The 21,063-nt window shown below is 44.3% G+C and overlaps 1 protein-coding gene across 1 annotated transcript in view; it reads left to right on the top strand.

Moving 5' to 3' along the window:
- Positions 1-21,063, top strand: part of LOC144612186 (histone-lysine N-methyltransferase PRDM9-like) — a 32,147-nt gene that overhangs the window by 3,678 nt on the left and 7,406 nt on the right. Inside the window, exons 2-4 of the mRNA XM_078431743.1 lie at positions 8,682-8,872; positions 17,669-17,940; positions 18,716-18,783. Of these exons, the coding sequence (XP_078287869.1) occupies positions 8,682-8,872; positions 17,669-17,940; positions 18,716-18,783 (531 nt within the window). The remainder of the gene's footprint in view (positions 1-8,681; positions 8,873-17,668; positions 17,941-18,715; positions 18,784-21,063) is intronic.

Here is a 21,063-nt window from a genome sequence, read left to right as displayed (position 1 = left end):
GAAGGCATAATACTGGGAACTGTAAGCTTCACTTTTGTTTTCTTTATCAATGTGTTTTGTTTTTAATCAAGTATCTTTTTATAGATCAGTAAGGCAAACAATGACACTGAATACATTGATGCACAGGATGAATCTAAATCGAACTGGATGAGGTAAGGAAAGACTAACGCTGATCATAATAATAAGCAATAACTGGGTTATTTAAAAAAGGAGACACAAGAGACTGCAGATGCTGGAATCTTGGAGTGAAAGCAAAGTGTGAGAGGAACTCAGTGGGTCAGGCAGCATCTGTGCAGGGAATCAACAAACAACGTTTCGGTTGGGACTTTTTTTCAGACTGATGGAGTATAAGGGAATAAAGCTGGAAAAGAGAGGTGGGGCGGGGAAAAAAGCCAGTCAAGTGAGGGGAAAGAAACATAGAAGATAGGTGCAAGAGGTGGCCATTTGGCCCTTTCAGCCAGCACCGCCATTCTCTGTGATCATGGCTCATCATCCACAATCAGTAACCTGTGCTTGCCTTCTCCCCATATCCCTTGATTCCACTAGCCCTTAGAGCACTATCTAACTCTCTTTTAAATTCATCCAGTGAATTGGCCACCACTGTCTTCTGTGTCAGAGAATTCCACAAATTCACAACTCTCTGGGTGAAAATGTTTCTTCTCACCTCAGTTTTATATGGCCTCCCCTTTATTCTTAGACTGTGGTCCCTGGTTCTGGACTCCCCCAACATTGGGAACATTTTTCCTGCATCTAGCTTGTCCAGAACCCCTTTCATCCTTCTGAACTCCAGTGAATACAAGCCCAATCTTTCCTCATGTGGCAGTCCCGCCATCTCAGGGATTAACCTCGTGAACCTATGCTGCACTGCCTCAATAGCAAGGACATTCTTCCTCAAATTAGGAGACCAAAACTGCACACAATTCTTCAGATGTGGTCTCACCAGGGCCCTACACAACTGCAGAAAGACCTCTTTGCTCCTATACTCAAGTCCTCTTGTTATGAAGGCCAATATGCCATTAGCTTTCTTCACTGCCTGCTGTACCTGCACGCTTACTTTCAGCATCTGGTGTGCAAGGGACACCCAGGTCTCATTGCAATTGCCCTTTACCTAATCTGACACCATTGAGATAATAATCTGCCTCCTTGTTTTTGCCATCAAAGTGGATAACCTCACTTTTATCTATGTTATACTGCATCTGCCATGCATCTGCCCACTCACTCAACCTGTCCAAGTCACCCTGCAACCTCCTAACATCCTCTTCGCAGTTCACACTACCACCCAGCTTTGTGTCATGTGCAAACTTGCTAGTGTTACTTCTAATTCCATCATCCAAATCACTAATATATATTGTAAATAGTTGCGGTCCCAGCACTGAGTTTGCGGCACTCTACTCGCCACTGCCTGCCATTCTCAAAATGACCTGTTTATTCCTACTCTTTGCTTCCTGTCTGCCAACCAATTCTCTATCCATGTCAATAGACAATAGACAATAGGTGCAGGAGTAGGCCATTCGACCCTTCGAGCCAGCACCACCATTCAATGTGATCATGGCTGATCATTCTCAATCAGTACCCCGTTCCTGCTTTCTCCCCATACCCCCTGACTCCGCTATCCTTAAGAGCTCTATCTAGCTCTCTCTTGAATGTATTCAGAGAAGTAGCCTCCACTGCCCTCTGAGGCAGAGAATTCCACAGATTCACAACTCTCTGACTAAAAAAGTTTTTCCTCATCTCTGTTCTAAATGGCCTACCCATTATTCTTAAACTGTGGCCCCTGGTTCTGGACTCCCCCAACATTGGGAACATGTTTCCTGCCTCTAACATGTCCAACCCCTTAATAATCTTATACGTTTCGATAAGATCCCCTCTCATCCTTCTAAACTCCAGTGTATACAAACCTAGTCGCTCCAGTCTTTCAACATATGACAGTCCCGCCATTCCGGGAATCAACATTCCATTGGCTTTCTTCACTGCCTGCTGTACCTGCATGCTTCCTTTCAGTGACTGATGCACTAAGACACCCAGATCACTTTGTACGTCCCCTTTTCCTAACTTGACACCATTCAAATAATAATCTGCCTTCCTATTCTTACCACCAAAGTGGATAACCTCACACCTATCCACATTAAACTGCATCTGCCATGCATCCGCCCACTCACACAACCTGCCCAAGTCACCCTGCAACCTCATAGCATTTTCTCACAGTTCACACTGCCACCTAGCTTTGTATCATCGGCAAATTTGCTAATGGTACTTTTAATCCCTTCATCCAAGTCATTGATGTATATTGTAAATAGCTGCGGTCCCAACACCGAACCTTGCGGTACCCCACTAGTCACTGCCTGCCATTCTGAAAGGGACCCATTTATCCCCACTCTTTGCTTTCTGTCTGTCAACCAACTTTCTATCCATGTCAGTACCTTACCTCCAATACCATGTGCTCTAATTTTGCCCACCAATCTCCTATGTGGGACCTTGTCGAAGGCTTTCTGAAAGTCGAGGTACACCACATCCACCGGCTCTCCCCTGTCAATTTTCCTAGTTACATCCTCAAAAAATTCCAGTAGATTAGTCAAGCACGATTAGATAGGTATATGGATGGGAAGGGATTGGAGGGTTATGGTCTGAGAGCAGGTAGATGGGACTAGGTCGGAGAAAGTGTTCGGCATGGACTAGAAGGGCCAAACTGGCCTGTTTCCGTGCTGTCATTGTTATATGGTTATATGTTATATGATTTCCCCTTCGTAAATCCATGCTGACTCGGAACGATCCTGTTACTGCGATCCAAATGCTCCCCAATTTTGTCTTTTATAATTGACTCCAGCATCTTCCCCACCACTGATGTCAGGCTAATTGGTCTATAATTTCCCGTTTTCTCTCTCCCTCCTTTCTTGAAAAGTGGGATAACATTAGCTACCCTCCAATCCACAGGAACTGACCCGGAATCTATAGAACATTGGAAAATAATCACTAATGCGTCCACAATTTCTAGAGCCACCTCCTTAAGCACCCTGGGATGCAGACCATCAGGCCCTGGGGATTTATCAGCCTTGAGTCCCATCAGTCTACCCAAAACTTTTTCCTGCCTAATGTGGATTTCCTCCAGTTCCTCTGTCACCCTAGGATCTCTGGCCACTAGAACATCTGGGAGATTGTTTGTATCCTCCTCAGTGAAGACAGATCCAAAGTAATGGTTCAACTCTTCTGCTATTTCCTTGTTCCCCATAATAAATTCCCCTGCTTCTGTCTTCAAGGGACCCACATTTGCCTTGACTATTTTTTTCCTCTTCACATACCTAAAAAAGCTTTTACTATCCTCCTTTATATTATTGGCTAGTTTACCCTCGTACCTCATCTTTTCTCCCCGTATTGCCTTTTTAGTTATCTTCTGTTGCTCTTTAAAAGAGTCCCAATCCTCTGGCTTCCCACTCTTCTTTGCTATGTTATACTTCTTCCCTTTTATTTTTATGCTGTCCTTGACTTCCCTTGTCAGCCACGGGTGCCTCTTACTCCCCTTGGAATCTTTCCTCCTCTTTGGGATAAATTGATCCTGCAACTTCTGCATTATTCCCAGGAATAATTGTACTCCAAAGACGTACAGGTATGTAGGTTAATTGGCTGGGTAAATGTAAAAATTGTCCCTAGTGGGTGTAGGATAGTGTTAATGTACGGGGATCACTGGGCGGCACGGACTTGGTGGGCCGAAAAGGCCTGTTTCCGGCTGTATATATATGATGATGATATGATGATGAATACCTGCCATTGCTGTTCCACAGTCTTCCCTGCTAGGGCCTCCTTTCAGTCAATTTTGGCCAACTCATGCCTCTGTAATCCCCTTTGCTATACTGTAATACTGACACCTCCGATTTTCCCTTCTCACTCTCCATTTGTGGAGTAGAACTTATCATATTGTGGTCACTGCCTCCTAATGGCTCATTTACCTCGAGTCCCCTTATCAGGTCAGGTTCATTACATAACACTAAATCCAGAATTGCCTTCTCCCTGGTAGGCTCCAGTACAAGTTGTTCTAAGAATCCATCTCGGAGGCACTCCACAAACTCTCTTTCCTGGGGTCCATTACCAACCTGATTTTCCCAGTCTACCTGCATGTTGAAATCTCCCATGGCCACTACAGCATTACATTTGTGACGTGCCAATTTTAGCTCCTGATTCAACTTGCACCCTATGTCGAGGCTACTGTTTGGGGGTTTGTAGATGACTCCTATTAGGGTCTTTTTACCCTTACAATTCCTCACTCTATCCATACTGATTCTACATCTCCTGATTCTATGTAAGGGATTGAATATCATTCCTCACCAATAGAGCTACCCCGCCCCCTCTCCCCACCTGCCTTGTTTTTTCTGTACGTTGTATACCCCTGAATATTCAGCTCCCAGCCCGGGGCCTCTTGTAGCCATGTCTCTGTGATTCCCACAACATCATACTTGCCAATGTCTAACTGAGCCTCAAGCTCATCCACTTTATTTCTTATACTTCGCGCATTTAAATACAACACTTTAACTTCGGTATTTACCTCCCCTCTCACACCGGTCACCATTGGCCCTGACCTTACTCTCATATCCCTTCTAGAACTTCCCTTCCCATTCATACGAGAGTCCTTTACAGTTTCTCCTGTATTCGCTGCCCCTTTAACTCCATCTCCATATTCCCAATTTGTCAACCCCTCCCCCCCACTACTTAGTTTAAAGCCACACTTGTAGCACTAGCAAACCTGCCTGCCAGAATGTTGGTCCCCCTGCTGTTAAGGTGTAACCCGTCCCTTTTGTACAGGTCACCCCTACCCCAGAAGAGATCCCAGTGGTCCAGAAATCTAAATCCCTGCTCCCTGCACCAGCCCCTCAGCCATACATTCATATCCCCGATCTCTCTGTTCCTGCCCTCACCAGCACGAGGAACAGGCAGCAGTCCAGAGATAGCCACCCTCGACGTCCTGCTTCTCAGTCTTCTTCCTAACTCCCTAAACTCACGCTGCAGTATCTCCTTCCTCTTCCTCCCGACGTCGTTTGTGCCCACATGCATAACTACTTCCGGCTGATCACCTTCCCTCGCTAGGATGTTCTGAAGCCGCTCCGTGATGTCTTGAACCCTGGCACCAGGGAGGCAACAAACCATCCTCGACTCCCGCCTGTCGCCACAGAATCTCCTGTCCGTACCTCGGACAATGGAGTCACCGACTACTATGGCTCTTCCTGACTTCGGTCTCCCTGGTCGAGTTTCCTTGCCTGGGATAGAACCGCCAACGCGACTGCCGCTCGGACTGGAAGCGTCTTCTGCCCCAACAGTTCCCAATAGGATGTACCTGTTTGCAATAGGCACAGCCCCCGGGGTCTCCTGTTGTCCACGTTCGCTCCCCCGTGAAACGGTCTCCCACCTTCGCTCGACCTGGACCCTTGGCGTGACAGCCTCACAGTAGGTCCTGTCCAGGAAACTGTCGCATTCCCGGATGGCCCTGAGGTCAACCAGCTGCTTTTCCAACTCTGCCACACGTCCAGTCAGGAGCTGCACCTGGACATAGTTCTTACAGGTGTAGCTTCCAGAAGCTCCAGCAGTGTCTCTACCTTCCCACATCCTGCAGGAAACACACTGCGCCAACTTGTGCGCCATCACTTCGGTGTCAAAAACAATTCCGGCTCAAAAAACAAGCGTAACCTCCTCACCTCAGCCTCCTCGCCGGAGACTCGCAGCCAAAGACTCGCACTTTTCTCACAGGGCACTTCCCTCAACAGGGCTGCACCCGGACAGGGCTGCACCCCTTGTGCAAGCCTTGCTTATATCAGTCACTAAATTACTTAAATGGGCAATTATCAATCGCCGACTTTTCAAACTGACCACTAGCGTCCTCTTGGCGCTCTTTTTAAACTGCCCTTTCCACTGAAATTAACACTTACTTTTCTTCTCAGCCAACGGGCGTCCTTGCTCTGCTGCCGGACTTTTCAAACCCTTGTCAATTGTCAATACCCTACCCCAAGGCCATGTGCTCTAATTTTGCTCAGCAACCTCCCGTGTGGAACCTTATCAAAGGCTTTCTGAAAGTCGACATATCCAATGGCTCTCCATCCATTTTACTTGTCGCAACCCCAAAAAATTCCAGAAGATTAGTCAAGCAAGATTTCCCTTTCATAAATCCAGGCTGACTTGGACCAATCCTTTAACTGCTATCCAAATGTGCCGTTATTACCTCTTTAATAATTGACTCCAGTATCTTCCCCACCACCGATGTCAGGCTAACTGGTCTCTAATTCCCCATTTTTTCTCTCGCTCCTTTCTTGAAAAGTGGGATGACATTAGCTATCCTCCAATCCACAGGAACTGATCATGAATCTATTGAACATTGGGAAATGATCACCAATGCGTCCATGATTTCTAGAGCCACCTCCTTGAGTTCCCTGGGTTGCAGACCACCAGGCACTGGGGATTTATCAGCTTTCAATCCCATCAGTCCACCCAATACTATTTCTTGTCGAATGCAAATTACTTTCAGTTCCTCTGTCTCCCAAATCCTCTGTCCTCATGTACATCTGGGAGATTGTTTGGCTTCCTTATTGAAGACAGATCCGAAGTACCAGTTCAACACTTCTGCCATTTCCTTGTTACCCACAATAATTTCACCCGTTTCTGCCTTCAAGGGACCCACAGTTTGTCTTTGCTAATCTTTTTCTCTTAACATACCTAAAGAAGCTTTTACTTTCCTTCTTTATATTCCTGGCCAGCTTCCCCTCGTACTTCATCTTTTCAGCCTGTATTGCCCTTTTTGTTACCTTCTGTTGTCCTTTGAAAGTTCCCCAATCCTCTGGCTTCCTGCTACTCTTTGCTATGTTTTACATCTTTTCTTTTAGTTTTATTTCATCCCTAACTTCCCATGTTGCCTCTTACTCCCCGAGAATCTTTCTTCCTCTTTGGAATGAAATGATCCTGCATCTTCTAGATTATGCCCAGAAATTCCTGCCATTGCTGTTCCACCGACATTCCTGCATGGATCCTTTTCCAGTCGACGTTGGACAGCTTCTCTCTCATGCCTTCATAGTCTCCTTTGTTTAACTGCAACACTGACACTTCTTATTTAAACTTCTCCCTCTCAAATTGCAGATTAAAACTAATCATATTATGGTCACTACTTCCAAGCGGTTCCTTTACCTCGAGTTTCCTTATTAAATCTGGTTCATTGGACAACACTAAATCGAGAATTGCCTTCTCTCTGGTAGGCTCCGTTGAAGCTGCTCTAAGAATCCATCTCGGAGACACTCTACAAACTCCCTTTTTTGGGGTCCAGAACCAACCTGATTTACCCAGTCTACCTGCATATTGAAACCCCCATAACCACAATGGCATTACATTTGTTACATGCCAGTTTTAACTGCTGTTGCAATTTACACCCTACATCCAGGCTACTGTTTGGGGGCCTGCAGATAACTCCCATTAGTGTCTTCTTACCTTTACAATTCCTCAACTCTATCCACAGTGACTCTACATTGTCAGTCCCTATGTCACCCCTCGCAAGGGCCTGAATTTCATCCCTGACGAACAGAGTTACCCCACCTCCTCTGCCCACCTGCCTGTCCTTTCTATAGGACCCGTAAACCCTGAATATTCAGTTCCCAGTCCCGATCCTTCTGTGGCCATGTCTCTGTAATCCCCACAATGACATATCTACCAATCTCTTACTGAACCTCAAGCTCATCCACTTTATTTCTTATACTGGGCATTCATATATAATACTTTTAATCCATTACTCATCTCACCTTTCACACCGATTCCTATTACACTTGGCCATTCTCTCCTATCCCTTTGTGAGCTTTCTGTCCTGTTAATTCTGGTGTCTTAACTTTTCCTATACTCTCTTTCCCTTCAAATCCATCTTTGTCTATCCCATTTGACTCCCCCCACTATTTAGTTTAAAAGAGGGGTAAATGGGAAATACGGGACTCGGAGAAGGGAAATGTTCCATTTTACTCATTAATCCAGAAAGAATCAGCATTCTGTCTGGGCGATGCTTTCCTTGCCTAAACCAGCCTTTCTCCTTGGATCACTCCATGACCCACAACTCCTATCTCAAGCCTCGTGCTCTTGGAATGTCACCTGATGCTGCAAAACTTTGCATCAAATATTCAGCCCGTCATGTCTTGATCTGTGACTGGGAGACTGATGCCACAGTTTAAAATCAGGTATTGATGTTAAAATCTGTGGTATCTCCGTGAAGCCAATATTCCACGAGAAGAATAACTCAATTCACGCCACGCTGCATCACAGCTGCTCTGTCTTTGCCTCCCTGTAAATAACACAGCCAGGGTCAACAGTGTTTAATTGTTCCACAATGAAATTCTAACTTCCTGCAGCTTAACAAGTCTGTTAACGCAATAACATGCAGATAAATAGAAAGTAATCAACAATACAATGACAACAACAGTAATACAAGGTAAACATAAAAACACAAAGTACTGGAAATACTGCTCAGGTCAGGCCGCATCTGTGGGAAGAGAAACAAAGTTCAAGTTTCCTTCAGCAGTGTGCTGACAAAGGGTGTACAATATTTCAGGTTGAATTTGGGCCATGGCTGGGGACATCTCCCATTCAACAGAATTTGCTGATACACTTTACGTTCTGTGTTCACTTATAATTTTAAGTGACTGTTGTACCTTCTATCTGTGCTTGTTGTGTTGCAGATTTGTGAACTGTGCCAGAAAGGAGGAGGAACAGAACCTTGTTGCCTTCCAGCACTGGGGCAACATTTACTACAGGACTTGCAAGCCGGTTCCTCCTCACTGCGAGTTGCTGGTCTGGTACGGTGATGACTATGCCAAGGAGCTGAGAATCACATGGACCACAATGTGGATGTCAAACCAAGACCCAAAACGTGAGGATTCTGCACAAATCGGGGAACTGCAGGCCAACTTTAAATGTGTGGGAAGGAACTGATAGACACAAAATGCTGGAGTAACTCAGCGGGACAGGCAGCATCTCTGGAGAGAAGGAATGGGTGACATTTTGGGTCAAGACGGTTCTTCAGACTAGTTAGGGAAAAGGGAAACAAGAGATATGGAAGGTGATGTAGAGAAAAAGAACAATGAATGAAAGATATGCAAAAAAGTTACGATAATAAAGGAAGCAGGCCTCTGTTATCTGTTTGTTGGGTGAAAATGAGAAGCTGGTGCGACTTGGGTGGGGGAGGGATAGAGAGACAGGGAATGTCGGGGTTACTTGAAGTTAGAGAAATCAATATTCATACCAGTGGGGTTTAAGGTGCCCAAGCGAAATATGAGATGCTGTTCCTCCAATTTGCGTTTAACGTCACTCTGACAATGGAGGAGACCTAGGACAGAAAGGTCAGTGTGGGAATGGGAAGGAGAATTCAAGTGTTTAGCAAACAGGAGATCAGGTAGGTTCAGGCAGACTGCATGAAGGTGTTCAGTAAACTGATCGCCCAGTCTAGGTTTGGTCTCGCCGATGTATACAAGTCCACATCTTGATACAGGAAATATTGCAAAAGACTCTCGAATAAATGGGAAGGAAAGTTCAAGATGGGATAAGAGAGTAAGGTCAGGGCCAATGGTGATCGGTGTGAGAGGGGAGGTGAATACCAAAGTTAAAGTGTATTTGAAGTATAAAAAATAAAGTGGATGAGCTAGAGGCTCAGTTAGACATTGGCAAGTATGATGTTGTGGGAATTACAGAGACATGGCCTCCAGAGGACCAGGGCTGGGAGCTGAATATTCAGGGGTACACGACCTATCGAAAAGACTGACAGGTGGGCAGAGGGGGTGGGGTCGCTCTGTTGGTAGGGAATGATATTCAGTCCCTTGCAATGGGTGACATTGAATCAGGAGATGTAGAATCAGTATGGATAGAACTGAGGAATTGTAAGGGTAAAAAGACCCTAATGGGAGTTACATACAGGCCCCCAAACAGTAGCCTCGACATAGGGTGCAAGTTGAATCAAGATTTAAAATTGGCATGTCACAAATGTAATGCTACGGTGGTTATGGGAGATTTCAACATGCACGTAGACTGGGAAAATCAGGTTGGTACTGGACCCCAGGAAAGGGAGTTTGTGGAGTGCCTCCGAGATGGATTCTTAGAACAGCTTGTACTGGAGCCTACTAGGCAGAAGGCAATTCTGGATTTAGTGTTGTGTAATGAACCTGATCTGATAAGGAGACTCGAGGTAAAAGAGCCATTAGATGGCAGTGATCACAATATGATAAGTTTTAATCTACAAATTAAGAGGGAGAAGGGAAAATCAAAAGTGTCAATATTACAGTATAGCAAAGGGGATTATAGAGGCATGAGGCAGGAGCTGGCCAGATTTGACTGGAAGGAGACCCTAGCAGGGAAGACGGTGGAACAAGAATGGCAGGTATTCCTGGGAATAATGCAGAAGTTGCAGGATCAATTCATCCCAATGAGGCGGAAAGATTCTAAGGGGAGTAAGAGGCACCCATGGCTGACAAGGGAAGTCAAGGACAGCATAAAAAATAAAAGAGAAGTATAACATAGCAAAGAAGAGCGGGAAGCCAGAGGATTGGGACTCTTTTAAAGAGCAACAGAAGATAACTACAAAGGCAATACGGGGAGAAAAGATGAGGTACGAAGGTAAGCTAGCCAATAATATAAAGGAGGATAGTAAAAGCTTCTGAAGAAGGGTCTCGACCCGAAACGTCACCCATTCCTTCTCTCCCGAGATGCTGCCCGACCTGTTGAGTTACTCCAGCACTTTGTGAATAAATACCTTCGATTTTGTACCAGCATCTGCAGTTATTTTCTTATAGTAAAAGCTTCCTTAGGTACGTGAAGAGGAAAAAATAGTTAAGAAAAATGTGGGTCCCTTGAAGGCAGAAGCAGGTGAATTTATTATGGGGAACAAGGAAATGGCAGACGAGTTGAACTGGTACTTTGGATCTGTCTTCACTAAAGAAGATACAAACAATCTCCCAGACGTTCTAGTGGTCAGAGATCTTAGGCTGACGGAGGATCTGAAGGATATTCACATTAGGCAGGAAATGGTGTTGGGTAGACTGATGGGACTGAAGGCTGATAAATCCCCAGGGCCTGATGGTCTGCATCCCAGGGTACATAAGGAGGTGGCTCTAGAAATCGTGGACGCAATGGTGATCATTTTCCAATGTTCTTTAGATTCAGGGTTAGTTCCTGTGGATTGGAGGGTAGCTAATGTTATCCCACTTTTTAAGAAAGGAGGGAGAGAGAAAATAGGAAATTATAGGCCAGGTAGTCTGACATCAGTGGTGGGGAAGATGCTGGAGTCAAATACAAAAGACGAAATTGCGGAGCATTTGGGTAGCAGTAACAGGATCGTTCTGAGTCAGCATGGATTTACGAAGGGGAAGTAATGCTTGACTAATCTTCTGGAATTGTTTGAGGATGTAACTAGAAAAATGGACAAGGGAGAGCCGGTGGATGTAGTGTACCTTGACTTTCAGAAAGCCTTCGACGAGGTCCCACATAGGAGATTAGTGGGCAAAATTAGAGCACATGGTATTGGGGGTAGGGTACTGACATGGGTAGAAAATTGGTTGGCAGACAGAAAGCAAAGAGTGGGGATAAATGGGTCCCTTTCAGAATGGCAGACAGTGACTAGTGGGGTACCGCAAGGCTCGGTGCTGGGACTGCAGCTATTTACAATATACATTCATGACTTGGATGAAGGGATTAAAAGTAAAATTATCAAATTTGCAGATGACACAAAGCTGGGTGGCAGTGTGAACTGTGAGAAGGATGCTATGAGGATGCAGGGTGACATGCACAGGTTGTGTGAGTGGGCAGATGCATGGCAGATGCAGTTTAATTTGGACAAATGTGAGGTTATCCACAAGAGGAGTTGAGTATAGGAGCGAAGAGGTCCTTCTGCAGTTGTACAGGGCTCTAGTGAGACCACACCTGGAGTACTGTGTGCAGTTTTGGCCTGCAACCACAACAACCTGGCCGCGTGAGAAGACGGCAGGAGAAGGGAAAGACATTGTGGCCTTCCATCACAGTGAGGAGAGGACTGGAGGAGACTCACTGTGATGGATGTTTCTTTGATGGATGTTTCTTTTTTTGTGTGTTTTTGGGGTTGTGTAATTTTAATGCCTATTTAATGCTTTTATTGTTGGACTGTGGGTGACTGAATTTCGTCCAATATTGGATGACAAATAAAGCTATCTTGAATCTTGGTGGTAAGAATAGGAAGGCAGATTATTATCTGAATGGTGTCAAGTTAGGAAAAGGGGACGTACAACGAGATCTGGGTGTCCTAGTGTATCAGTCACTGAAAGGAAGCATGCAGGTACAGCAGGCAGTGAAGAAAGCCAATGGAATGTTGGCCTTCATAAGAAGAGGAGTTGAGTATAGGAGCAAAGAGGTCCTTCTGCAGTTGTACAGGGCTCTAGTGAGACCACACCTGGAGTACTGTGTGCAGTTTTGGTCTCCAAATTTGAGGAAGGATATTCTTGCTATTGAGGGCGTGCAGCATAGGTTCACTAGGTCAATTGCCGGAATGGCGGGACTATTATATGTTGAAAGACTGGAGTGACTAGGCCTGTATACACTAGAATTTAGAAGGATGAGAGGGGATCTTATTGAAACATACAAGATTATTAAAGGATTGGACACATTAGAGGCAGGAAATAGGTTCCCAATGTTGGGGGAGTCCAGAACCAGGGGCCACAGTTTAAGAATAAGGGGTAGGCCATTTGGAACGGAAATGAGCAAAGACTTTTTAAGTTAGAGAGGTGTAAATCTGTGGAATTATCTGCATCAGAAGGCAGTGGAGGCCAATTCTCTGGATGTTTTCAAGAGAGAGCTAGATAGAGATCTTCAAGATAGCGGAGTCAGGGGGTATGGGGAGAGGGCAGGAACGGGGTACTGTTTGAGAATGATCAGCCGTGAACACATTGAATGGTGGTGCTGGTTCGAAGGGCCGAATGGCCTACTGCACCTATTGTCTATAGTCTATTGAACAAAGAATACAGTAGATGAGGTTGGAGGAGGTGCAAGTGAACCTCTGCCTAACCTGAACGGACTGTTGGGGTGCCTGAGAGATTCGAGGAAGGAGGTATTGGGGCAGATGTTGCATTTTCTGCAAGGTAAGGTAACTGGGGAGGGGGTGGTTTGGGTGGGAAGGGACCAGTTAACCAGGTAGTTGCGGAGGGATCATTTTCTGCAGAAGGAGGAAAGGGGTGTAGATGGGAAGATGTGACTAGTGGTGGGATACCGTTGGAGGTGGCGAAAATGTTGGAGGATTATGTGTTGTATGCGAGGGGTGATGCGGTGAAAGGAAAGGAAGAGCGGGACTCTGTCTCTTGCGATTAGGGAGAGGGGAGGAAGGGCAGAGCTGTGGGGTACCGAAGAAACACGAGTGAGGGCCTCATCCATGATGGGAGAGGGGAACTCTCATTCCCTGAAGAATGAGTACACCTCAGATGTCCTGGTAGGGAACCCCTCATCTTGGGCGCAGATGCGGCGTAGACGGAGGAATTAGGAGTAGGAAATGGAGTCTTTGCAGGAAGCAGGGTGGGAAGAAGTGTAAACAAAGTAGTTGTGGGAGTCAGTGGGTTTGTAATAGAGGTCAGCCTGTGATGGAGACTGCTGAATGATGTCACAGGTGTCAGAAGCACAAAAACTGTGATGCACTGATTTTACTCAAAACATCCTTGGAGAACCTCACGCTGAATCACTGAGCATTTACAAAGATGCAGTCAGCCCCTTTGCCCTGCTGTCGTCCTCAGCAACTCCCAGCTCATCATGTTATTTGACATCTGCACTTTGGTTTTCATTTGCCCATTTTAACAAACCAGTTATCACACTGGGTTAGAAGAATTCTTAAAAACTTATTGATGTGTTAAAACTTACTGACTTGCTGGGATTACCAGCATTCATCTTGGATAGAACGTTTCCAGACTCATTTCAGTTTCAAATTAATTTTCCCGCTAATTCAGCATTTTTTTCCTTTCTATATGAAGATTGAATTTGACAACACAAATATTTGATTTCCCTTTTGTGAAATGCTCTCTTTTTTTGACATTTTTGATTAACCTTCTCTCTTATTCCACTACATGATTCCCTGAGCCAAATCTGTTCATCACAGTTGCACTCATGTAAAATTATATTAGTCCGGCCAACTCAACCTTGTCTTGCATTTGGTAAAATGCAGTTTAGATACAAACCATGCATTTACTTTTCTACATTGTATACTTTATTAAATCTCTTTTCTTTTTGCATAGTTATAGGGTGCAAGTTGCATCAGGAGTTAAAATTGGCAAGTAATAAAGGTACAGTAGCCTGGATATAGGGTGCAAGTTGCATCAGGAGTTAATATTTGCATGTAACAAAGGTAATGCTAGGGTGGTTAAAGAGATTTCAATATGCAGGCAGACTGGGAAAATCAGTATGATACAGGACCCCAAGAAAGGGAGTTTGTAGATTGCCTCCAAGATGGATTCTTTGAACAGCTTGTATTGGAGCTTACCAGGGAGAAGGCAATTCTGGATTTCGTGTTGACCATTGAACCAGATTTAATAAGGGAACTCAAGGTAAAGGAACCGCTTGGAGGTAGTGACTGTAATATAATTAGTTTTAATATGCAATTTGAGTGGGAGAAGGTTAAATCAGAAGTGTCAGTGTTGCAGTTGAACAAACGGGACTATGAAGGCATGAGAGAAGAGCTGGCCAAGGTGAAATAGAAAGGGATCCTAGCAGGAATGACGGTGGAACAGCAATGGCAGGTATTTCTGGGCATAATCCAGAAGATGCAGGATCATTTCATTCCAAAGGCGAAGATAGATTCTAACGGGAGTAGGAGGCAACCGTAGCTGACAAGGGAAGTTAGAGATGGAATAAAATGAAAAGAAAAGATGTATAAGATAGCAAAGAGTAGCGGGAAGCCAGAGGAGTGGGCAACTTTCAAAGGACAACAGAAGACTGCAAAAAGGGCAATACGGGCTGAAAAGATGAGGTAGGAAGTGAAGCTGGCCAAGAATATAAAGAAGGATAGTAAAAGCTTCTTTAGGTATGTTAAGAGAAAAAGATTAGTAAAGGCAAATGTGGGTCCCTTGAAGGCAGAAACGGGTGAAATGATTATGGGTAACAAGGAAATGGCGGAAGATTTGAACAGGTACTTTGGACCTGTCTTCACTAATGAAGGCACTAACAATCTTCCAGATGCACTAGTGGACAGAGTATCAAGGGAGTCATAGGAACTAAAAGAAATTTGCATTAGGCGAGAAATAGGATTGGGTAGACTGGTGGGACTGAAGGCTGATAAATCCCCAGGGCCTGATGGTCTGCATCCCAGGGTACTCAAGGAGGTGACTCTAGAAATCATGAATGCATTAGTGATTATTTTCCAATGTTCAATATATTCAGGATCAGTTCCTGTGGATTGGAGGGTAGCTAATGTTATCCCACTTTTCAAGAAAGTAGCGAGAGAGGAAACGGGGAATTATAGACCAGTTAACCTGACATCGGTGGCAGGGAAGATGCTGGAGTCAATTATTAAATAGGTAATAACGGCACATCTGGATAGTGCTAAAAGGATTGGTCCAAGTCAGCATGGATTTATGAAGGGGAAATCCTGCTTGACTAATCATCTGGAATTTTTTGAGGATGTGACAAGTAAAATGGATGAAGGAGAGCAAGTGGATGTAGTGTTTCTAAACTTTCAGAAAGCCGTTGTTTGATTAGGTACCACACGGGAGGTTGGTGAGCAAAATTAAATCACATGGCATTGGGGGTAGGGTATGGACATGGATAGAGAATTGGTTGGCAGACAGGAAGCAAAGAGTAGGAATAAACGGGTCCTTTTCAGAATGGCAGGCAGTGGAGAGTGGAGTGCCGCAAGGCTCAGTGCTGGGGCCGCAACTATTTACGATATAAGTGATTTGGATGATGGAAGTAGAAGTAACACTAGCACGTTTGCAGATGACACAAAGCTGGGTGGCAGTGGGAACTGTGAGGATAATGTTAGGAGGTTGCTAGGTGAATTGGACAGGTTGAGTGAGTGGGCAGATGCATGGCAGATGCAGTATAATGTAGATAACTGTGAGGTTATCCACTTTGGCGGCAAAAATAAGGAAGCAGATTATTATATCAATGGTGTCAGATTAGGTAAAGGGGAATTGCAACGAGACCTTGGTATCTTTGTACACCAGTCACTGAAAGTAAGCGTGCAGGTACAGCAGACTGTGGCCTTCATAACAACAGGATTTGAGTATAAGAGTAAAGAGGTCTTTATGCAGTTGTATAGGGCCCTGGTGAGACCACATTTGGAGTATTGTGTGCCGTTTTTGTCTCCTAATTTGAGGTAGGACGTCCTTCCTATTTAGGCAGTGCAGTGTAGGTTCACGAGGTTAATCCCTGGGATGGAGGGACTGTCATATGAGGAAAGATTGGAAAGACTATGGTTACATTCACTGGAGTTTAGAATGATGAGAGGGGATCTTATAGAGACATAAAATTATAAAGGGACTGGACAAGGCAGATGCAGGAAAAATGTTCCCAATCTTGGGGGAGTCCAGAACCAGGGGACACATTCTAAGAATAAAGGGGAGGCCATTTAAAACTGAGGTGAGAAGAAACTTTTTCACCCAGAGAGTTGTGAATTTGTAGAATTCTCTGCCACAGCAGGCAATGGAGGCCAATTCACTGAATGAATTTAAGAGTTCGGTAGAGCTCTTGGAGCTGGTGGATTCCAGAGATATGGGGAGAAGGCAGGTACAGGTTACTGATTGTGGATGATCAGCCATGAGCACTGTGAAGGGCCAAATGGCCTCCTCCTGCACCTATTTTAGATGTTTCTATGATGTTGGGAGAGTCCAAAACCAGGGACCACAGTTTAAGAATAAGGGGTAGGCCATTTAGAACCGAGATGAGGATAAACATTTTCACCCAGAGAGTTGTGAATTTGTGGAATTCTCTGCCTCAGAAGGCAGTGGAGGCCAATTCACTGGCTGCATTCAAAAGAGAGTTAGATAGAGCTCTTGGGGCTAGCGGAATCGAGGGATATGGGGAGAAGGCAGGAACAGGGAACTGATTGTGGATGATTAGCCATGATCACATTGAATGGTGGTGCTGGCTCGAAGGGCCGAATGGCTTACTCCTGCACCTATGTCAATGGTCTTAATTCATCTGCCTTGTTACAAATGCTTCATAAGTTCACATAATAGACTGTTACTTTTATCCTTCAAAACACTTCTCTTGGAGTTGACTCCATGCACTGCAGCACTGTTACCGTTAAACATACTCTGCATTACATCATGCTTGTTATTACTAAATGCAAAATTATATTCCATGGTCATGATTTTTCTCTTGATGTTTATAAATATCCATACAGTTCAACACGGCAGCCATTTTGAATTTAATAGCGGCATCTTACCCCGAAGATATTCATGGGGGACAAACATCACAAAGGGATTCTTCACAAATCGGCCACTATTAATCTCTCACATTTTCAATGCTTCCTCAGAAGAGTAATTTTGGAAAGAGTAATTTTTCCAAGATCTTCTGCACAACATCTACATCATGGTCGTATTATATTCTGAAATACTTTTAATAAGATAACATCTTTTGTGGATCAACAAGCATTTTCAGTACCAAGTGCAGCCATTTTCAATAACGCCAACACCCTGATCAGTTCTTAATTTTATATTTTCCGTTTTAGTTTGTGAAGCCTGTGAGACATTTTTTATTGAAGAATGCCCTGTGCATGGCCCACCAATCTTAATGAAGGACACTGTCATTGATTGCAATCGCCCCGATAGAGCTCATTTTACTCTACCAGAGGGCCTCAGCATTGCCACGTCCAAAATTCGTAAAGCCGATCTTGGCGTCTGGAATGAAGGGAAGGTTATTCCCAGGGGCATTTATTTTGGACCCTATGGAGGAGAAGTTTCAAATGAAGAAGAAGCTGCTATCAGTGGTTATTCATGGGCGGTAAGTGGTTCCAATAGTTCATCATGGAAAATGCTCAGCAGGTTTGATAACATTTGTTGAAGAAAGATCATCATCCTGAAATCTGAGCTGTGTTTTATCCTCCACGAATGCTGCCTGCCTTGCTGGGTATCTCCTGAATTCTCTGTTTTTATTACAATTTTTTTGTAGCTGAATTATTTTATATTCTAATCAAAGTCTTCAAGTTTCTTACCAATAAAGAAACAGTTTGAAGCTAACTGAAAATAATTTCTGTAACTTAGATTCTTAATTACATGTTTCCATTTTAATTTGGTTGTCAATGTGAATAGAGACTGAAGGGTCTGTGCTCTTTGTCTTTCTCTTCTGTTCCAGTGATTCCACTTCACTGCTCAGACTGGCATCCCTCTGCCTCACCCAATCTCTGAGCTGACTCAGTGCCCCATCTCCTTCCTGCTCTGCTGCCCCTCTTTCACCCTGATGTCCGACCTCCTTGTTTGAGAATACATTGAACGTTTCTGACTAATCAGAAATCATTAGCACAGTGACATTACCAAAATTAAAGAATCTATTACAACCCGACAAAGCTCCTTGAAATTGTGCAAAATGTTTATTATATTCTTGGGGTTTCTTTGCCATGTGATTTAATTCACAGGAATTTTCGAGTGCTCTGATATAAAAGTGTAATCAAGTAAAATAGGTGAAGTGGTAGTTAGTTGAAGGGAACTGGGAACTGTAAGCTTCACGTTTGTTTTCTTTATCAATGTGTTTTTTTTTTAACCAAATATCTCTTTTATAGATCAGTAAGGCAAACAATGACACTGAATACATTGATGCACAGGATGAATCTAAATCGAACTGGATGAGGTAAGGAAAGACAAATGCTTATAATAATAAGCAATAACTGGGTTATTTAAGAATGGAGACACAAGAGACTGCAGATGCTGGATTCTTGGAGTAAAAGCAAAGTGTGAGAGGAACTCTGGGTCAGGCAGCATCTGTGCAGGGAATCGACAGACAACGTTTCGGGTGGGACTGTTTTCAGACTGATGGAGTACAAGGGAATAAAGCTGGAAAAGAGAAGTGGGGTGGGACAAAGGTGGGCAAGTGAGGGGAAAGAAACATAGAAAATAGGTGCAGGAGGAGGCCATTTGGCCCTTTGAGCCGGCACCGCCATGCACTGTGATCATGGCTGATCATCCACAATCAGTAACCTGTGCCTGCCTTCTCCCCATATCCCTTGATTCCACTAGCCCCAAGAGCTCTATCTGACTCTTTTAAATCCATCCAGTGAATTGGCATCCACTGCCTTCTGTGTCGGAGAATTCCACAGATTCACAACTCTCAGGGTGAAAATGCTTCTTCTCACCTCAGTTTTAAATGGCCTCTCCTTTATTCTTAGATTGTAGTCCCTGGTTCTGGACATCCCCAACATTGGGAACATTTTTCCTGTATCTAACTTGTGCAGTCCTTTTATAATTTTATACGTCTCTATAAGATCCCCTCTCGTCTTTCTAAACTCCAGTGAATACAGGTCCAATCTTTCCAATCTTTCCTCATATGACAGTCCCGCCATCCCAGGGATTAACCTGGTGAATCTACGCTGCGCTGCCTCAATAGCAAGGACGTCCTTCCTCAAATTAGGAGACCAAAACTGCACATAATACTCCAGATGTGGTTTTACCAGGGCCCTACACAACTGCAGAAGGACCTCTTTGCTCCTATACTTAAATCTTCTCGTTATGAAGACCAACATGCCATTGGCTTTCTTCACTGCTTGCTGTACCTGCACACTTATGTTCAGTGCCTGGTGTACAACGACAACCAGGTCTCGCTGCACTTCCCCTTTACCTAGTCTGACACCATTGAGATAATAATCTGCCGCCTTGTTTTTGCCACCAAAGTGGATAACCTCATGCTTTGTGTCATCTGTAAACTTGCTAGTGTTACTTGTAATTCCATCATCCAAACCATTAATTTATATGGTGAATAGTTGCGGCCCCAACACTGAGCCTTGCGGCACTCCACTCGCAACTGCCTGCCATTCCGAAAAGGACCCGTTTATTCCTACTCTTTGCTTCCTGTCTGCCTTCCAATTCTCTATCCATGTCAGTACCCTACCCCCAATACTGTGTGCTCTAATTTTGCTCACCAACCTCCCGTGTGGGACCTTATCAAAAGCTTTCTGAAAGTCTACATCCACTGGCTCTCCTTCATCCATTTTACTTGTCACATCAAAGAATTCCAGAAGATTAGTCAAGCAAGATTTCCCCTTCATAAATCCATGCTGACTTGGACTTATCCTTTTACTGCCATTATTGTCAAATGTGCCGTTATTGCCTCTTTAATAATTGACTCAAGCATTTTCCCCACCACCGATGTCAGGCTAACTGGTCTACAATTCCCCGTTTTCTCTCCCGCTCCTTTCTTGAAAAGTGGGATAACATTAGCGACCCTCCAATCCACAGGAACTGATCGTGAATCTATTGAACATTGGAAAATGATCACCAATACGTCCACAATTTCTCGAGCCACCTCCTTGAATACCCTGGGATGCAGACCATCATGCCCTGGGGATTTATCAACCTTCAGTCCCATCAGTCTACGCAATACTATTTCTCGCCTAATGCAAATTTCTTTCAGTTCCTCTGTCTCCCTAAATCCTCTGTCCTCTAGTACATGTGGGAGATTGTTTACGTCTTCCTTAGTGAAGACAGATCTGAAGTACCTGTTCAACTCCTCCACCATCTCCTTGTTACCCACAATAATTTCACCCGTTTCTGCCTTCATCGGACCCACATTTGTCCCAACTAATCTCTTTCTCTTAACATACTGAAAGAAGCTTTTACTGTCCTTCTTTATATTCATGGCCAGCTTCCCCTCGTACTTCATCTTTTCAGCCCGTATTGCCCTTTTTGTTACCTTCTGTTATCCTTTGAAAGTTCCCCAAACCTTTGGCTTACTCCCCTTAGAATCTTTCTTCCTCTTTGGAAAGAAATGATCCTGCATCTTCTGGATTATGCCCAGAAATTCCTGCCATTGCTGTTCCACCGACATTCCTGCTAGGATCCTTTTCCATTCGACCTTGGCCAGCTCCTCTATCATGCCTTCATAGTCCCCGTTGTTCAACTGCAACACTGACATTTC

This window comes from Rhinoraja longicauda, chromosome 43, assembly GCF_053455715.1.
Source record: "Rhinoraja longicauda isolate Sanriku21f chromosome 43, sRhiLon1.1, whole genome shotgun sequence".
Lineage (NCBI taxonomy): Eukaryota > Metazoa > Chordata > Chondrichthyes > Rajiformes > Arhynchobatidae > Rhinoraja > Rhinoraja longicauda.
The sequence above is the reverse complement of the archived record's forward strand: the minus strand, read 5'-3'. Positions and strand labels throughout refer to the sequence as shown.